The 15,925-nt window shown below is 46.2% G+C and overlaps 1 protein-coding gene across 1 annotated transcript in view; it reads right to left on the bottom strand.

Moving 5' to 3' along the window:
* Positions 1-15,925, bottom strand: part of HERPUD2 (HERPUD family member 2) — a 65,863-nt gene that overhangs the window by 42,649 nt on the left and 7,289 nt on the right. Inside the window, exons 2-3 of the mRNA XM_082258645.1 lie at positions 13,059-13,441; positions 9,423-9,500 (exon numbers count right to left, since the gene is read on the bottom strand). Coding sequence (XP_082114771.1) covers positions 9,423-9,500; positions 13,059-13,205 — 225 coding nt within the window. The 5' untranslated portion in view covers positions 13,206-13,441. The remainder of the gene's footprint in view (positions 1-9,422; positions 9,501-13,058; positions 13,442-15,925) is intronic.

The following is a 15,925-nucleotide window of genomic DNA, read 5'->3' as shown; positions in this document are numbered from 1 at the left end:
GAATGTGTACGGCAGATCGGGCCGGAACTTAACATTCTGCCCACCTAAAGAATGCCGGCTACCTCCAGAGCTGCCAATACACTTCTTGTTCCACCCTGGTGATTGACATGGCACAGCCGTGGCATTGTCCGATTGGATTCGAACCAGACATCCTTGTAGGCGATCCGTCCAGTGATTCAGGCACAGCCTGATCGCTTGGAGTTCCAAAATATTGATTGGAAGTCTGAACTCTTCCAGTGTCCAAGCTCCCCGAGCGGAGTTCCGACCTAGCACACCTCCCCACCCAGACAGATGGCATCTGTGGTGACCACTGTCCAAAACGGGGGGAGAAAAGATTTGCCCTGGCGAAGAGCTGAAGAGCGAAGCCACCAGATCAGAGACCCTTTTGTTTTTCGGCCCAGCCGGATTTGATTGGCCAGAGACTTCGTACACTTGTCCTATTTGGCTAAGATCTCCCTTTGCAGGGACCTCATATGGAATTGTGTAAACAGGACCGCCTCGAAGGTAGAAACCATCAGGCCCAGCACCCTCATGCAAGTCCAGGGGAATGACCACCTGCTGGACAGCAAGAGATGAATCGCAGCATGCAACTTCTGGAGTTTGTCCAGAGGAACGAACACTCTGGCTAGAGCCAAGTGCAGAGTCAGACCCAGATAGTCCAGTTTTGTGGAAGGAACTAGAGCAGATTTTTGATAATTCAGAAGCCCGCCGAACTCCCTCAGAGTCCGTACAGTGATGTCCACGTTGTCCATCAAAACAGTAGGAGACACTGCTCACAAGAGAAGGTGGTCCAGGTAGCCCAGCACTGCAATCCCTCACTGACCTAACAATGCCAGCAACCAACACCTTTGTGAAGACCCGAGAAGCAGAGGCGAGACCAAAGGGTAACTCCACAAACTGATAATGTTCCTCTCCCACGGCAAAGTGGAGGAAGCATTGGTGACGCACACATATTGCAATGTGTAAGTAAGCGTCTCTGATGTCAATAGAGGTTAAGGAAATTCTCCCTGATGCAAGAATGCCACCATTGTGCGAATAGACTCCATTCTGAGCTTCTGTACCCGCACAAAGCAGTTCAGGGCCTTGGGAACCAGAACTTGATTCACCTTGCCTTCTTTCTTCATGACCCTGAACAGGTTTGAATAAAAGCCCTGAAAACGTTCGAGTTGGAACTGGAACAAATACCCCTTGAAGCAACAGGTCTTGCACCGCCCAGAAGAGGGCTTTATCAAGTGGTCTGGAGACAGGCCCATATTGGAAGGAAAGAACTTCTCCGAGGGGTAAGAACGAAACTCGTATATCCGGACCGTATCACTTCGTGGACCCACTTGTCTTGCACCAAGGAGGTTCACGGGTCCGTAAACCAGCGAAGGTGTCCCTTTACCCCAGGTACGGGTGACGGCACACCTTCATGCAGAAGGAGCTTTGTCTGCTGGTCTGGAGAAACCCACTTTGGACTTGCCAGATCCAGGTCGCTCGGATCCTCCTGAAGAGGCCTTGAAAGGCTTTGAATCGTTGTCAGCCGATCCTGAGGGCCGTAAAAACTTCCTGTAAGTCGAGGACAGGCCACATCTGCGAAGAAGGTTCGTTACCCTTACAAGCCCGCGGAAGAAAGGTGCTCTTCCCCCCCGGTGAGACTCTTAATGATGTCATCCAGGGTAGCTCCAAACAGGCAATCTCCTTGAAATGAAGGATCAGTTAACACTTTTTTAAAGGTCTGGTCCGCAGACCAATATTTGAGCCACAAAACACGCCTAAGGACCACTGCCGAAACAGACAGTCTAGAAATCAGGGGAGCCGCATCCAAAGCAGCATCACAGATAAACTGCAGCCCCTGGACCCACTGGTCCGCCAGCTCTACAAAGGCAGGGGGGAGCAGCTCACCCTCCAGGTCACGGGGTAAAATCTTAGCCCACTTCGTCAGAGTTTGTGACCCCAGGGCAACGGTGAAGAGCGGTCTGAGTGCCGAGTCAGCCACAGTGAACGTACTGCGGGCCACAGCCTCTGCCTTTCTGTCAGCCGGATCATTAAAAGCCGGCGATTCTTTTACTGGAATCATGGTTGCCTTATTCAACCTGGAAACTGGGGGATCCACCACTGGTGGAACAGTCCACTTCTTAAAGTGGAGTTCCAGCCATTTCACTCACCTGTCCAACGGTCCAGCGATGCGGCCGCCCGAAGCCTCGATCCTCTCCCTCGGCGCCGGAATCACTGCTGTGGGCACCCGGCTGTGACAGTTTGCGGCTTCACAGCCGGGTACCCACTGCGCATGCGTGAGTCGCGCTGCGTGTCTTGATTGGCCGGCAATCTTCTGGGACCTCTGACATGTCCCAGAAGATTGCAGGGAGGGAGGGGGAGAGGAGAACTTCCGTTCAGGGTGCCGCGGCGCTCCGAGCGGAAGTGGGAGCGGGTACCTGTCAAAACTAGGTACCCGCTCCCCCCCCCCCCAAAAAAAATGACATGCCAAATGTGGCATGTCAGGGGGTTAGAGTACCTAAAGCGGAAGTTCCACTTTTGGGTGGAACTCCGCTTTAAAGAGGGACTCATCAAAGGGGTACCTCACTGCGAATCGCTTAGGGACCACAAAAGGGCGTTTTGGACGTTCCCACTCTTTTGTGGCAAATCTGTCAAAATAGGAAGGAAACGGAAACACCTTTGCCGCTCTAGACGGCTTGTGAGTAAGTCTCATGAACAGACAATCAGTGCGTCCACCAGCACCTTTTCGTGTGCGGCTACAGGAGTGGAAGAATCATCCTCACTATCTGAGAACTCAGGGCGCAAGGCCACAGACCCCTCAGGGCGGGCCCCGTCCGCGGAGGCCAGATTAGATTTGGAATCTGAGGAGACAGATGAAGCAGGGGAAGGTGGAGGGTGCTTTTTACTACCTCGCGGCTCCAAAAGCCACCTTCACCTGGGACACAAGGGACTCCAGGACCACTGTCACTGCATCAATAGATGGTTGGGACCCGGGGGCCCCGCAAGATCTGAGAGGGGGGTTAGGTGGGGAAATGTGCTCCAAGGACTCCATGGGAAATAAGGGTACCCCACAAAAATGCAAAAAGACACTGCCAAGGGACACCCCCCACCGTATTGGTAAGACCACCCGGTCGCCAGCCACAGAGCACCCCCCGATCCTGCAGCAGAGAGAGGGAGAGGACCCCACCAGACTCACCACCCCACCAGGCAGTCACCGGCAGCACCAGGTTTAAAGCACTCCACGTGCGGCGTCCAGGAAGAAAAGAGGAGTCAGCACCAGCGTATAAGGAGGGGCTCACACAGCTAAAAAGGCTACCCAGAAGGATCCACAGCAATGGTTGCCATTCATTTCAATGCCTAATGCAAAATGGCCACCGCGGCTACACAAACATGGCCGCCAGCCTATTACCATAATAGGCTACAACAAAATGGTGGCCCCATGAGGCTCCCAGGGATGCAGGAGGGATCCCTGGGCCCAAGCAAGACACAGAGCAAGAGGGGGGATGGGGGGGCCTAACGGGAAGGAGGGGAACCTCGCGAGTCATTTAACTCGCAGACCAGCCCCTGTCTGGTGGGACTATGTCGCGGCTGACCTAGCGCCGAGTTAAGGTCTGCGCACGCTCGCAGGCCAGACGGGGTGACCAATGGGTCTAGATTAACCAGCCCGCGGCCCAGTCCAATAGTTGATTGTAGATCTCGCGGGAAAACACCAGGAGAAAAAAAAAATCGATCTAAAAAGGAGAAAATTGCCAGGACCAGGGATCCCAGCATAGAGGAGTATACTTCCTGGGACTGCCCATAGGTGTAGACAAGTTATTTTCTGCCTAGTGTCCTACTCCTGTAGGGGCAGTAAAACCCAATGGTTAAGAAGATCAGGAGCTGTGTCCGTCAATGAACGAAAGAGAAAAGGGCACTAGAGTTAAATACTAGACAATGCCATGGGTAGACTATGAAAACTACCATAATACACTGAAGAGTCAGGCTAGCAAGATACAAAATCCTTTCAGAGAGTGGTAGGGCTTAAAAATTGTCAAGACCAACAAAAAGCGCAAGCCAACCTAATGGAAAAGGACCCCATTACAGAAGGGAGTATGTGACTGAATGGGATAACACTCACCAAGGTAGGAATCAGAACTCCCAATTTGCCTGGTGCATTAATGCCAGCAGGGGCAGCCAATATGGATTCCTAAACAAAAAAGTTTTAGGGGCTATACATGCTCAAATTTCAGCCGATTCCTGCTCTATCAGCCAATATTCCAAATGTGGTTGACACTATCGGACTCACTAAACTGTGACTGAAAAATCAAAGCAGTGGGGTGGAAAATTGCTGGACAAACAGTGACTGCATCCAATCAAAGGCAGACGCTGTTCAGGTATTCAGACAGCTGTAAGTGCGGCAGTTGTCTGAATGCAATAGTCATCAGGGAAGATTCCTTCACTCATGGTGTGTAGTAAGGATGGGGGAATCGTGTAATTTATCCTTTAGCCCCATGGCTAGCTTTAGATTGGGGGTAGAAGGAGAAGCTCGAGCTTCCAAACTGGTAGGAGATAAGCAGTAAGGAAATCAACAGAACAAGTGAACAACCTCCAAAAGTGGAGAGTTGATTTTATGTGGAGGGTTGAGCAAATGAGACAGAGAACTTCTGGCCTCAACATCTGCAGTTTGAGTGGGTGGTAGACTAGGAACAAAGATGAGGTACTACTGTTGCAGTAGAGGAAAATTGGGGTTCCTCTGTCCCATCCCAAAATTTCCTGCAATGCAGCAGGCACACAGAGCCAAAGAGACACCCACCCTTAAAGGAACAGTAAATCAAATGTTCCTTTAGCACAGCCCTCAAACTTTCCACTTGCCTGCTCACATTAGGCGAGTGGAAATAAGCTGAGGGCAAGAGTGGAGCTGCATTGTAATTTTCACATGCCAGGACATAGATCCCTCCCCCTACCTCCTTTCCCAGAAGCAGAGCAAGGGCCTCCAGGGACTCATCCTACTAAGAATATCCCGGAGGCGGAGCCTGTTGTGGGAAATCCTGAACAGACAGAAGCCTTCAGTCAACATGCCGGAGTGCATTGCTTCTGCGGGGGGGGGGGGGGGGGGGGACTCTGCCATGTCTCTCTCATCAAGACCATCATACAAGGCGAGTACACCCTGCTGGATGAAAGGGAGGGAGGGAGGGAGGGAGACACAGGCCAGCATGGTCCAAAAGAGCAACACAGGACCCAGCATGACCTGATAGAAAATGTCAAGCCTCAGCATGGTCTTATAAACATCTACAATTCCCAGCATGGACTGATAGAAAACTAAAGTGTCAGTATATCTTAATATATAACTACAAGTTGTTCTTTATCAGGGCATAATGGCACTTGTAGTACTTTATTAAGGTATACTGGCACTGGTAGTTTTCTATCAGTCAATGCTGGGAATTGTAGATGTTTATAGGACTTATACTAGCATGCCCTGCCAAGGAACTACATGTCTCAACATATTCCATCTTCTGAGGGGTTCCTTGATTGTCAGAACACACTAGGGCTACTAGTACCTTAGCCAACAGCACATTGGAAATGGTAGGTCCCTGTCTTTGGGGCACACTAATACTGGTAATTTTCCCCTGTTGGGGCTTACTAGGACTGTTGGTTACCCACATGTTGGGGCACGTTGGGGCACGCTGGGACTGATAGTTTCAGTTGTCAGTGCACATTGAGAGAGGTAGAGCTCCAGCTGTTAGGGCACAACTGGTAATCAACCACCTATTTAGTCAAATAGCAGTATGGGAAATCTTCTGTCTGCAGCAATGTAGTAATTGACTGACAGATCAACCTGCTCATTGACTGCCCTGCCCTGCCCTACCCTGACACACCGCTCACTGACATCCCCCTGCCCTGACCTACTGCTCGCTGACAGCCCCGCCCTGACCTACTGCTCGCTGACAGCCCCGCCCTGACCTACTGCTCGCTGACAGCCCCCCGCCCTGACCTACTACTCGCTGACAGCCCCCCCGCCCTGACCTACTGCTCGCTGACAGCCCCGCCCTGACCTACTGCTCGCTGACAGCCCCTCCCTGACCTACTGCTCGCTGACAGCCCCGCCCTGACCTACTGCTCGCTGACTGCTCCGCCCTGACCCACTGCTCGCTGACAGCTCCGCCCTGACCTACTGCTCCGCCCTGACCTACTGCTCGCTGACTGCTCCGTCCTGACCTACTGCCCCGCCCTGACCTACTGCTCACTGACTGCCCCGCCCTGACCTACTGCTCACTGACTGCCCTGCCCTGACCTACTGCTCACTGACTGCCCCGCACTGACCTACTGCTCACTGACTGCCCCGCCCTGACCTACTGCTCACTGACAGCCCCGCCCTGACCTACTGCTCACTGACAGCCCCGCCCTGACCTACTGCTCACTGGACAAACTGCTCACTCTGACTGTCCTGCTGCTAGATACCATATCCTCCATAGCTCTGCACTGCCACTTCTCGCTGCACCGTATGCTTTTCTTTGTTTACATTTATATTTCTTTAGCCCCAGAACTACAGCTCTCTTACATTTGCCTAAAGTGTGGCACTAGCTTAATGATATGCCTCTTGTAAAACCACACTCCTTTCAAATGTATGCCCCTCCCCTAATTAAAGTAATTTTCTGACTACAATGGCTTGCTGAACACAAAGCCAAAAAAGGGGTTACTGAAAAAAATGTTTAAACGTTGGCAACTATGCAGAAAGGGGGCCCGCTAAGGGACCATAATAAAGGGCCACACAATTGGACTTTCCCTATTCATATTAACAAGCTGGTGATTGGTTGCTCGGACCGCCTAGCAACCAATCACCAGCTTGTTAATAGGAAAAGTTCACTTTGGTAGCTTCCGCTCCCCTGTCCAGTGCTGTGCTGCGCTGTAAGTCTCTCTGCATCCTAAATCAGTGAAAGTGTAATTTATTGGTTTTAATTTTTTTAACACTATATTTAATATAGCATTACAATATTTAATTAACAAGGTAGTAATGTTGTGTACAGTGCCTATAGTAGCCAATCGTATTTTATCCTTAATTTATCACAGTCAGATCAATGAAATATGCTATGTTAATATTGATAAAGTTGTTTCTGTTAATATTTTTTGTAATTTAATTCTGCATAAAACATTGAAACAACAGTGTAATTTGAGATAATTTACAAGGGGATGTCTAGGGGTGGAATTAGGGGCGGGGAAGAGTAGGGGTTCGGTGGGGCAACTGGTAGCGAGTAACTCTTATGGCCTGGCTAGTAGCTCAGGACCGGATTTTAGGCACTGCTTTAGCACATCCTCAGCATGCCAGTTCTAAAGCTAAAGTTCCCGATGCATTTGAACAGACATTACACCCATGCAAAACAGCAGCTTAGATGTTTGCAAGAGATAGTTGCAGCTCTACTGCAGTGCTCCGGGCATTTGTTCAAAAAGTTCTGAGACATCGTCATCAAATATGGCTTGTTTAGAAAGTGTACAGAGTTCCAGGAACAGAAGGCGCTACTTTCTAAACATTAATCACCCTAATGACCGTATTTTTCTATTGGGGGCGTTCCCTGGGAAGTATTCTACCCTGTTTTTAGACCACCTCTCTGCTTCGCTCCTTTTCCCCCTTTCTAATGTCTGTCCATTTTCCCCACAACTGATATGGGTTCTCAAATCTGAGTCACTGCCATTAAAGAACACACAGGGGGAGATTTACTAAAACTGGAGCGTGCAAAATCCTGTGCAGGTCTGGATAGAAACCAAACCAAAAAAAACAATCAGCTTCCAGGTTTTATTGCCAAAGCTTAAAGTGGATGTAAACTCCATTCATTAAATATGACCTGGGCACATATATCTGTAGTGTTTACATATCCCTCTCCAAAGCCATAAGTCCTGGGTCTTTCTGCTGCTCTGTTCCTCTGTTAGCATGACAACTTCTGGCACAAGAGATAAAAGCAGCTAAAAATGTGTATTGGGTGGGTGCATAGAGCTAGATTAGCAGAGAGCTAGTCTATTCACAGCACACTTTTGCGTGTTTCTTCAATACTCTGCCTATGTGGAGGGGGGGGGTGTGCCTTTCCTCCAATCAGCTGTGACACAGTGTATGCCAAGACTCCACACCCAGTGCCGGAACAGGAAGCAAAAACTCTAACACCATGTTCATTTTCTAAACAATGTAGAAAGCCGAAGACAGCATATATACAAATAAAACTTATGTAGAGAGAGATTTTTCGTCTCTGTGTATCATCTGAGGCTGTTCACTTTACTGGGTATATGTGAGGGTTTTTACACCCACTTTAATTGAACAAGCTGAAGATAGAAGCGGATTGGCTACCAATGCACAGCTGAACCAGATTCTGAGTGTTCCTGTTTTAGTAAATCTTCCCCACAGTTACACCAGGTAACTCAAACTAACACTGAATAATGAATCAACTGCTAGTCAGTAAAAACCCTAAAAAGGTAAAGAGATCATCAACCTGTTTGGTGGTATGTTTGTTAAGGTGGATAACTAGAGCATCTACACTTAGACCACTTAGCAGTAAATTATTTTTTAAAGGGAAAAAGCTCCTGTAGATTGTCAGAAGGAAGCTATGATTTAATAGGTTTGTTTCCAGTCCTCATAGAGGAAGGATTTACATACCAAATATATTGGGAAACTCTTTGTAGCAACAGTTCTAAAAAGACCCTCTGCCTGGAACAATAGACTTATCTTTCATTTGCAAGGTGGAAGGCACTTCATCAATCCAAAGACTGTAAAGCAGGGTCATATAGAACTTGCTGAAATACAAACTCTTCAAGAGAAGGCTGTGAAAGCTCTGAATGTGAATCATAGGTGGTAATAGGGGTCTTAGACACACTTAAAAGTGGAGGCCTGTTGGGATTAGAATTTGCTTCTGTTGTGGATACCCCCGGAGCGGGTGTAAAACCCCTGTGAAAAGATTGCTGCATTAAAGCTGAACTTCGGAAAACTAAAAAGTCCCTCCCTTGCAGTGGGGCTGCACCTGCCCTGCGAGAGTTAACTGCCAATTTATTTACTTACCAATCCTCCACTCTCGTTGTCTCCTCTTCGCTGCTAGTTCGGTCCCTGCAGCTTCTTCTCCCCGCACTCCGACGCTCTACGGTCTTCTGATGCCATCAACCATAGTCCTGCATTAGACGTGAGGAAGCTAAGGGACAGTCCACTGCCAGAGCGGAGGATCAGGTAAGTAAAACTGCTTTCACATCCCCCTAGACTACCATGGATAAGAAACATATAAAGTAATCACCCTATTATCGCCTAGGGCACAATATTCATGAGCACTGAATTATTTCTAATCACCTCTACCTAAGCATCCAAAAAAAAATAAAAAATTCCCAACCACTTTTGCCAACACAAGCTTCCCTTGTCTGCCATACACAGGGGGTTAATCCCATGGCAGCAATGCAAACACTTATATGGTGCAATAATCTTACACTCAGAATATACTTACTTTCCTGAGAACATCTTTCAATTGCAGGTGATCAAGGAGGAGTTTACCAGAATATACAAGTCGCTGATCCTTGGTTAACTAAGAAAAAAATAATAAAACAAATATAAAAAGTAAGGCTGCAAAAGAAAAATTAATTGACTTTATGGCAAAACTCTATAGCATTTGTTTTTTTTTTTTGTTTTTTTTTTGCTTACTGTTTACACCAGTAGTGCTTTCCCTTTTTTTTTTTTAAGTACATCACTGAACACAGGGCAGTTCATACTCATGGCTACCTGGGTTATGCCATCTTCAAATGAACGGTCACGGTGGCCAAATAAAAAAAAAAAAAAAAAAGGACAGGAAATACCCACCCAAGCATAACCCTCCCAGCTCAGCTAAGCCTCAGTTGTGTAACAGGTAACAAAGCAAAGGCGGGAGAAGTCCCTGTGTCCTGTGATGTACTCCCAGAAAAGGATTTTACTGTAAACTAAAAATCCGAACATCTTAATCGTGCATCACAGGGCAGATCATATTTATGACTACTTGGGATGTCCACAAACAATGATCAAGAGGACTGGGCAACAAGGCCAACAAAACCCAAAAACAAAATAGATGAGAACCTGACCACAATACCGCCTGCAAGACTTTTCACCCAAAGCTGGTGTTTGCAGAACATCTACCTGGTAGAACTTTGTAAGGGTGGTAAGACCAGGTAGCAGCCTTACAAACTTGAACAAAAAGCACTGAAAGGCTGGGGTGGGCTATGGAAAGGAGCACTGAAGGCTGGAATAGGCTATGGAAAGGAGGAATAGTGGCCATAATCTCAAGGCTGAGATGGTCAGAACATGAAGTTTTGCCCAAGACAATTCCAGGTCTGCTTCTTCCTGAACAGTGTGACTTCTTGTTCCTCCTTTATGGTTAATATCGTATGGTTCTACTGCACTCTGATGGGAAGACGGCAAGGGTTAACAGACCAGTGTAGGATAGCAAGTTGAATTGCCCAAGTTCTAGGATATTGACCAGTAATTTCTATTCCTCGAATGACCACATTCCCTAAACTGAGAGATTTTCCAGAACACCTCTGAAGCCCAACAGGCTAGCATCTGTCACGAAGACCTTCCAATTCATCTGAAGGAAGAATTTTCCGATAATCAGCATCTGCGTAGATATTCACCGTTCAAGAGCCATCTTGGCCTTGGCAATCTGAAGCTTTTGCAGGTCCAAGGACCCCTGACATTTGATCCATACCAACAGGATAATGATTTGAAAAGCTCTGGAAAGGAACTAGTCATAGGAGACCACATAGAAAAGGCAACTACCACCTTCCCCAGTACCTACCTTCATGAACATTTGAATTAAGGGACTTTCCAATGACCTCAGAAACACTAAATGGGATCAAAGAGGCAGTAAATTTATCTGTGTCATGTCAAGGAGGTAGATCCCTAGGGTCTTATTAATGTAGGAAATGGCCAGGTCAACAGCCAAGAACACCCTTTTTGTAGAATTCTTCCCTTATGGAGTACTGTTGATGAAAATGCTTTGGATGTGGAAACACTCTCTCCCAACCAATCAATAAATATTACTTCTCGCAAGTGAGGATGCACTGGAAAGGACCTGGGAAGTTTTTGTTAGCTGCCAGGACCCAAAACCAGTGATTTTGGGCGAAGATTTAAGCAGTGGTAATTTCAGGTTTCAGTAAGAAAGCCCACCATGGGCTTTTGCATCTTAGACAGCCCTGGACACAAAGATGCCTCCTTGCAGGACTTGTGTACAGAGGATTCCTGATCCACGACAGCTCCTTCCTCTTCCCCCATCCTGAGGATGTTCTTCCGTTGCCTCGTTCTCCTGCAAAAGGAGGGGAAGGGGGGGTTGGAGGAGAGTACTCATGCTTGTGTCCCAGGTATTCCAAACCAGTGAGAACCACTAAAAGCTTATCTCGCAACCCAAAATTATCTGCATAAAATTCCTCCTTTTGCACAAAGGAACTGGAGGATTGTGTTTCTGAAACATTGGAAATACTGGAGGACAAGGATTCAGAGTTAATTTGATCCTTTAGGGGAGCCATTACAGGGTGATATGTGAATTAGGTACTCCCTAGAGGGATTTGAAAACCCACCTTGTCATTCTTCCCCCCACCTCTCAGCCTGTGTAAAGCCATGGATTGCTGATGGTAGTAGACCTTTGATACCCAATAGAAAGTAGCCACACAAGTGAAAGAAGTGTCAGCACCAACAATGAAAAAGTGTCCCAGATACTTGCTGTGCCCTTGGCATGAATGTGATATAGGCTTCTGTGATGTTCAGGGGCTGTGGCAAAGTAGGTGAATAGCTGAGCTGTTGTTGCTGTAGGAGCTTGTGAATGCATGAGTTAGTGACCTTGCCTGCAAGAAGCAGCTTAACAAGCCCCAATGTATAGGTCAACATTGCAGGGAAAGACTGCCACATGCTCCAACATATACAGAGGCACTAACCAGTCCATACTACAAGGCCTTCAGTGAGGCAAAAATTCCTCTACCAATGCTGTTCACAAGAAGGGGAGAATCAATGGTCATACACTGCAAAATGACTACACAGGCTGATAAAGGAAAAACTTGCTGAGTATGACCAGCTCAAATTTACTTTAATAGTGACTTGAGCAAATGCCAAAGTTTACGTACAGTCTAGGGTTCAAAGGCATTCAAAGAGCATGTGAAATGATTGATTTGAAAACTGAAACAGGGAATTGTAGGCACCACATGGTGTCTGCCCTTCACCACTATAATATTAGGTTATGCAATGTTTTTTAAAAATAATATATATTAAAGGTCTCCTTGCCAACCTTTCTAAATCTGTGCCTATCAATGCGGGAGTTTTGCATGTTCCGGAACCTCCTATAGCACTCTTCACAATATAAATATATAAAACACAATTAAAGAAAGAAGGAACCTCTAGTGCTGGCCAAAGCAGATGTGCAAACTCATGGAGTCAAGTGTGGAGATCTCATCATTGACATTTCTGAGAGCTATAAGGGGTACCAGGAGGTTTATCCAGCATAAAAAAAAAAAAAAAAAATGTTCCAGGTGGATTATGTTTTTAACCACTTCCGAACTATGTAGCATATATGCAATAGCTGGAATGGAAAGGAGGGCTTTCAACACCCAGCTGTCACAAAAATGCATTCATGGAGGTTGTGTGCTGACAGCTCTTGGTCACAGCTTCTGATGGGGAGCCAGTGGGAGAGGCTCCCGATCAGGTGACTGATATGGGAGCGAATCACACCACGGGGTGGTATTGAAATCAAACTGTTGCTTTAATTCTTCTTATTACATTTCTCAGATTTTTACCACTTTTACCACCTTTGCCCAGCCAAAATATGCACTTTACCATTTACTACAAGCTGTCTATATCTGCCTAGAGCAGTGATGGTGAACCTTGGCATCCCAGATTTTTTGGAACGACATTTCCCATGATGCTCACCTACACTGCAGAGTGCATGAGCATCATGGGAAATGTGGTTCCAAAACATCTGAGGTGCCAAAGTTCGGCATCACTGGCCTAGAGGCTGCAAAGCTTTCTATGTCCCTTCCTCAATGACTGATTGTACATCGCAGTACCAATACCTGTGTAATCAAGCCCCAATTCCCCTAATAACTTTGTTATCATTCTGCTCACTACTCACCGGTTTGCTGGGATAAACCTTTGAGAGATGTGTCTTTAGTTTCTCCACTGTCCAGTCCAGGAAGCAGTTAATAGTTTGGTCATCATATTTCTGATTGGGGGCTTTGATCACCAAGGTAACAGGGTTATCCATCATGGCTTGATCCATGATAAACAGAAAAGCTTTCAAGTCCAGTCTTATTAATTAGCATCCGAGTACTTCAACAAATCGGTAGCATAGTATGACCATAGCAGATTTTGTCACATCACAGTGGTTTTTCCATGAATCTCACTACTAACAGCAATTAAATAAGACAGACTTAGCACAGTCAGCGCACAGAAGTGGCAACAGGGCAGTTTATTGCTGCCCATTCAGACAGTTTTTGAGGACTGCTTTTGGTAGACCTGTCAGAGAAAAAAAAAACATATTTAATGTCAAGTAAACATTCACAGAAACACAGCTGCAAAAAATGAGGGCTTTCCTACACTGGACATTTATTATTTATGATACCACGATACCGATAGACCAACTAATCAACTGAGGGCAGGCTTTGTTATTGAAGGACATGACAACTATGGCTTAATTTTGTCAGTAGAACCTCCTCTATGATTTTTTTTTTTTTTTTAATTTGTTACTCAGGCCTGACTTTCTCTGACTTGATGGCTTAGCATCAAACTTGACTTGCAGAAGGTATAACTATGGGAAGGGTAGCAATAAGAGCCGGTTCACACTACCGCGACCAGAAAGTCGCCCCGTGACTTTGAAGAGACTTGGAAGAGACTTGGAAGAGACTTGGAAGAGACTTGGAAGAGACTTGGAAGAGACTTGGAAGAGACTTGGAAGAGACTTAAATAATAGGCAACTTTGTCTGTGGGGAATGCCTGGCTAATCTCTCTCTTTCTTCTTCCTGGAAAGTCTGATAACAAGTTGCTTCAATTAAGATAAGGAGGCGACTCCCATTGAAGTCTATGGGACAAGTCGGATCACAGGTCGCCTCAAAGTAGTACAGGACCCTTTTCTGAAGTCGGAGCGACTTCAGTAGTGCCAATTAAGATGGCACTGATCGATTAACATTGCTTTTGTTATGTCAAGCGACCTGGGCGACACAAGTCGCCTCACAAGTCGTGCTAGTGTGAATGGGCTCTAACACAGCAGTTTTTGTTTTTCGTAATCCCCTTTTTTCGTAACAAATTTATTACCTGTTAACCAATTTCACAGCAGTGCTAGCACCCTGAGGACAATGTATTCTTATGTAGATAAAAGCAGAACTCCAGGAATTATCTTTTTTTCCCCCCATATCTATGTTGGTCCAGCTTGGCTTTAAATTGCACCGATTTGAACAGGTGCCATTGAAAAGAATGTGCTGCAATTTGTCATGTGACTTTGATGTCCAAAGTTGCATGACAAGAAGCACAAGTGTGAATGGAGCCTAATCCACATTGTAAAAACTTGTTGCATACTCCAGTACGATAACTGGCCTACCGCAATGCACACGTTAGACTCAGTTTAAACATATTTACCCCTCCTTTTAGCTAGGTGAACTGGCCTCCACTAAAAATACCCATCATTTTTATAACCCCTTGCTACCAACTACTCCCAGTGATGGTTTCCCAAAAGTTACATTCAAGCATTGCCTTCAATGATAGCTACAGTTATTAGGTGCTTATGTTAGATCTCACCCAAACTGTCAAGCCATCTAATGGCTGTGGTCACAGCTGGCCACGTATGCAGACACCATGGAGACTGCAGATCAAACAGATGCTAAGATGGCAGCTTCCTTGGATGTAAAGGATACAAGGGTTTGGTTCAACTTTAATCACTTACCGACTGACCGCCGTCGATTTACGTCAGTCCTTTGACGCTAAATACCGGGGTTATGGCAGCAGATAGCTGCCATAACCCTGGTATTTTTGAAAACGCTGGGCGATTGGCTTTCAGGTAAGGGTGGTCCCAGCAGCAGATTCGCCGCGGGATTACCCTTACGGTGCGGCGGAAGAGGTGACCCCCCCCTCTCGCCGCCTTCCGGTCCTTTACCCCACTTACCGGACCCGCCGGCAGCGGGGAAAAAGTGTACTTGTGAGGTCTGAGGACTTTTTGACCCCAGATCTCACAATAAAAAAGGTCCTGTCATGGCTATTTCTATTACAAGGAATGTTTACATTCCTTGTAATAGGAATAAAAATTCTCAACATTTTTTTTTTTTTTTAAACTGTGTAAAAATAATAAATAAAATAAATAGAAAAAAAAAATCACCATGTCCCCGTTAGCTCATGCGCAGAAGCGAACACATATGGAAGCCCAGCCCACATTTGTAAACGATGTTCAAACCACACATGTGAGGTATCGCCGCGATCGTTAAGAGAGAGAGCACTAATTTGACCTCCTCTGTAACTCTAAGCTGGTAACCTATAGAAATTTTGAAAGTGTCACCTATGGGATTTTTAAGCACCAAAGTTTGTCGCCATTCCGAGAGCGTGCGCAAATTTTGAAGCATGACATGTTGGGTATATATTTACTTGGCGTAACATTATCTTTTAGATTATGGAAAAAAATTGGGCTAACTTTACTGTTTTCTTATTTTTTAATTCAAAAAAAATGTTTCCAAAAAAATTGCGTTTGGAAGACCCCTGCGCAAATACGGTGTGATAAAAAATATTGCAACAATCTCCATTTTATTCTCTAGGGTCTCTGCTAAAAAAATATATATAATGTTTGGGGGTTCCAAGTAGTTTTCTAGCAAAAAAAAAACAGATTTTAGCTTGTAAACACCAAGTGTCAAAAATAGGCCCAGTCTTAAAGTGGTAAAGTGAGTATTCACACTGGGAGGCATAGGTGGTTTCCGGATCAAGCAATTGCTGTGATTGGCCGTCACAGCTCATCTGATCGCA

Source organism: Pelophylax lessonae (assembly GCF_965119305.1).
Source record: "Pelophylax lessonae genome assembly, chromosome: 5".
NCBI lineage: Eukaryota > Metazoa > Chordata > Amphibia > Anura > Ranidae > Pelophylax > Pelophylax lessonae.
This window is presented reverse-complemented; position numbering and strand designations above follow the sequence as displayed.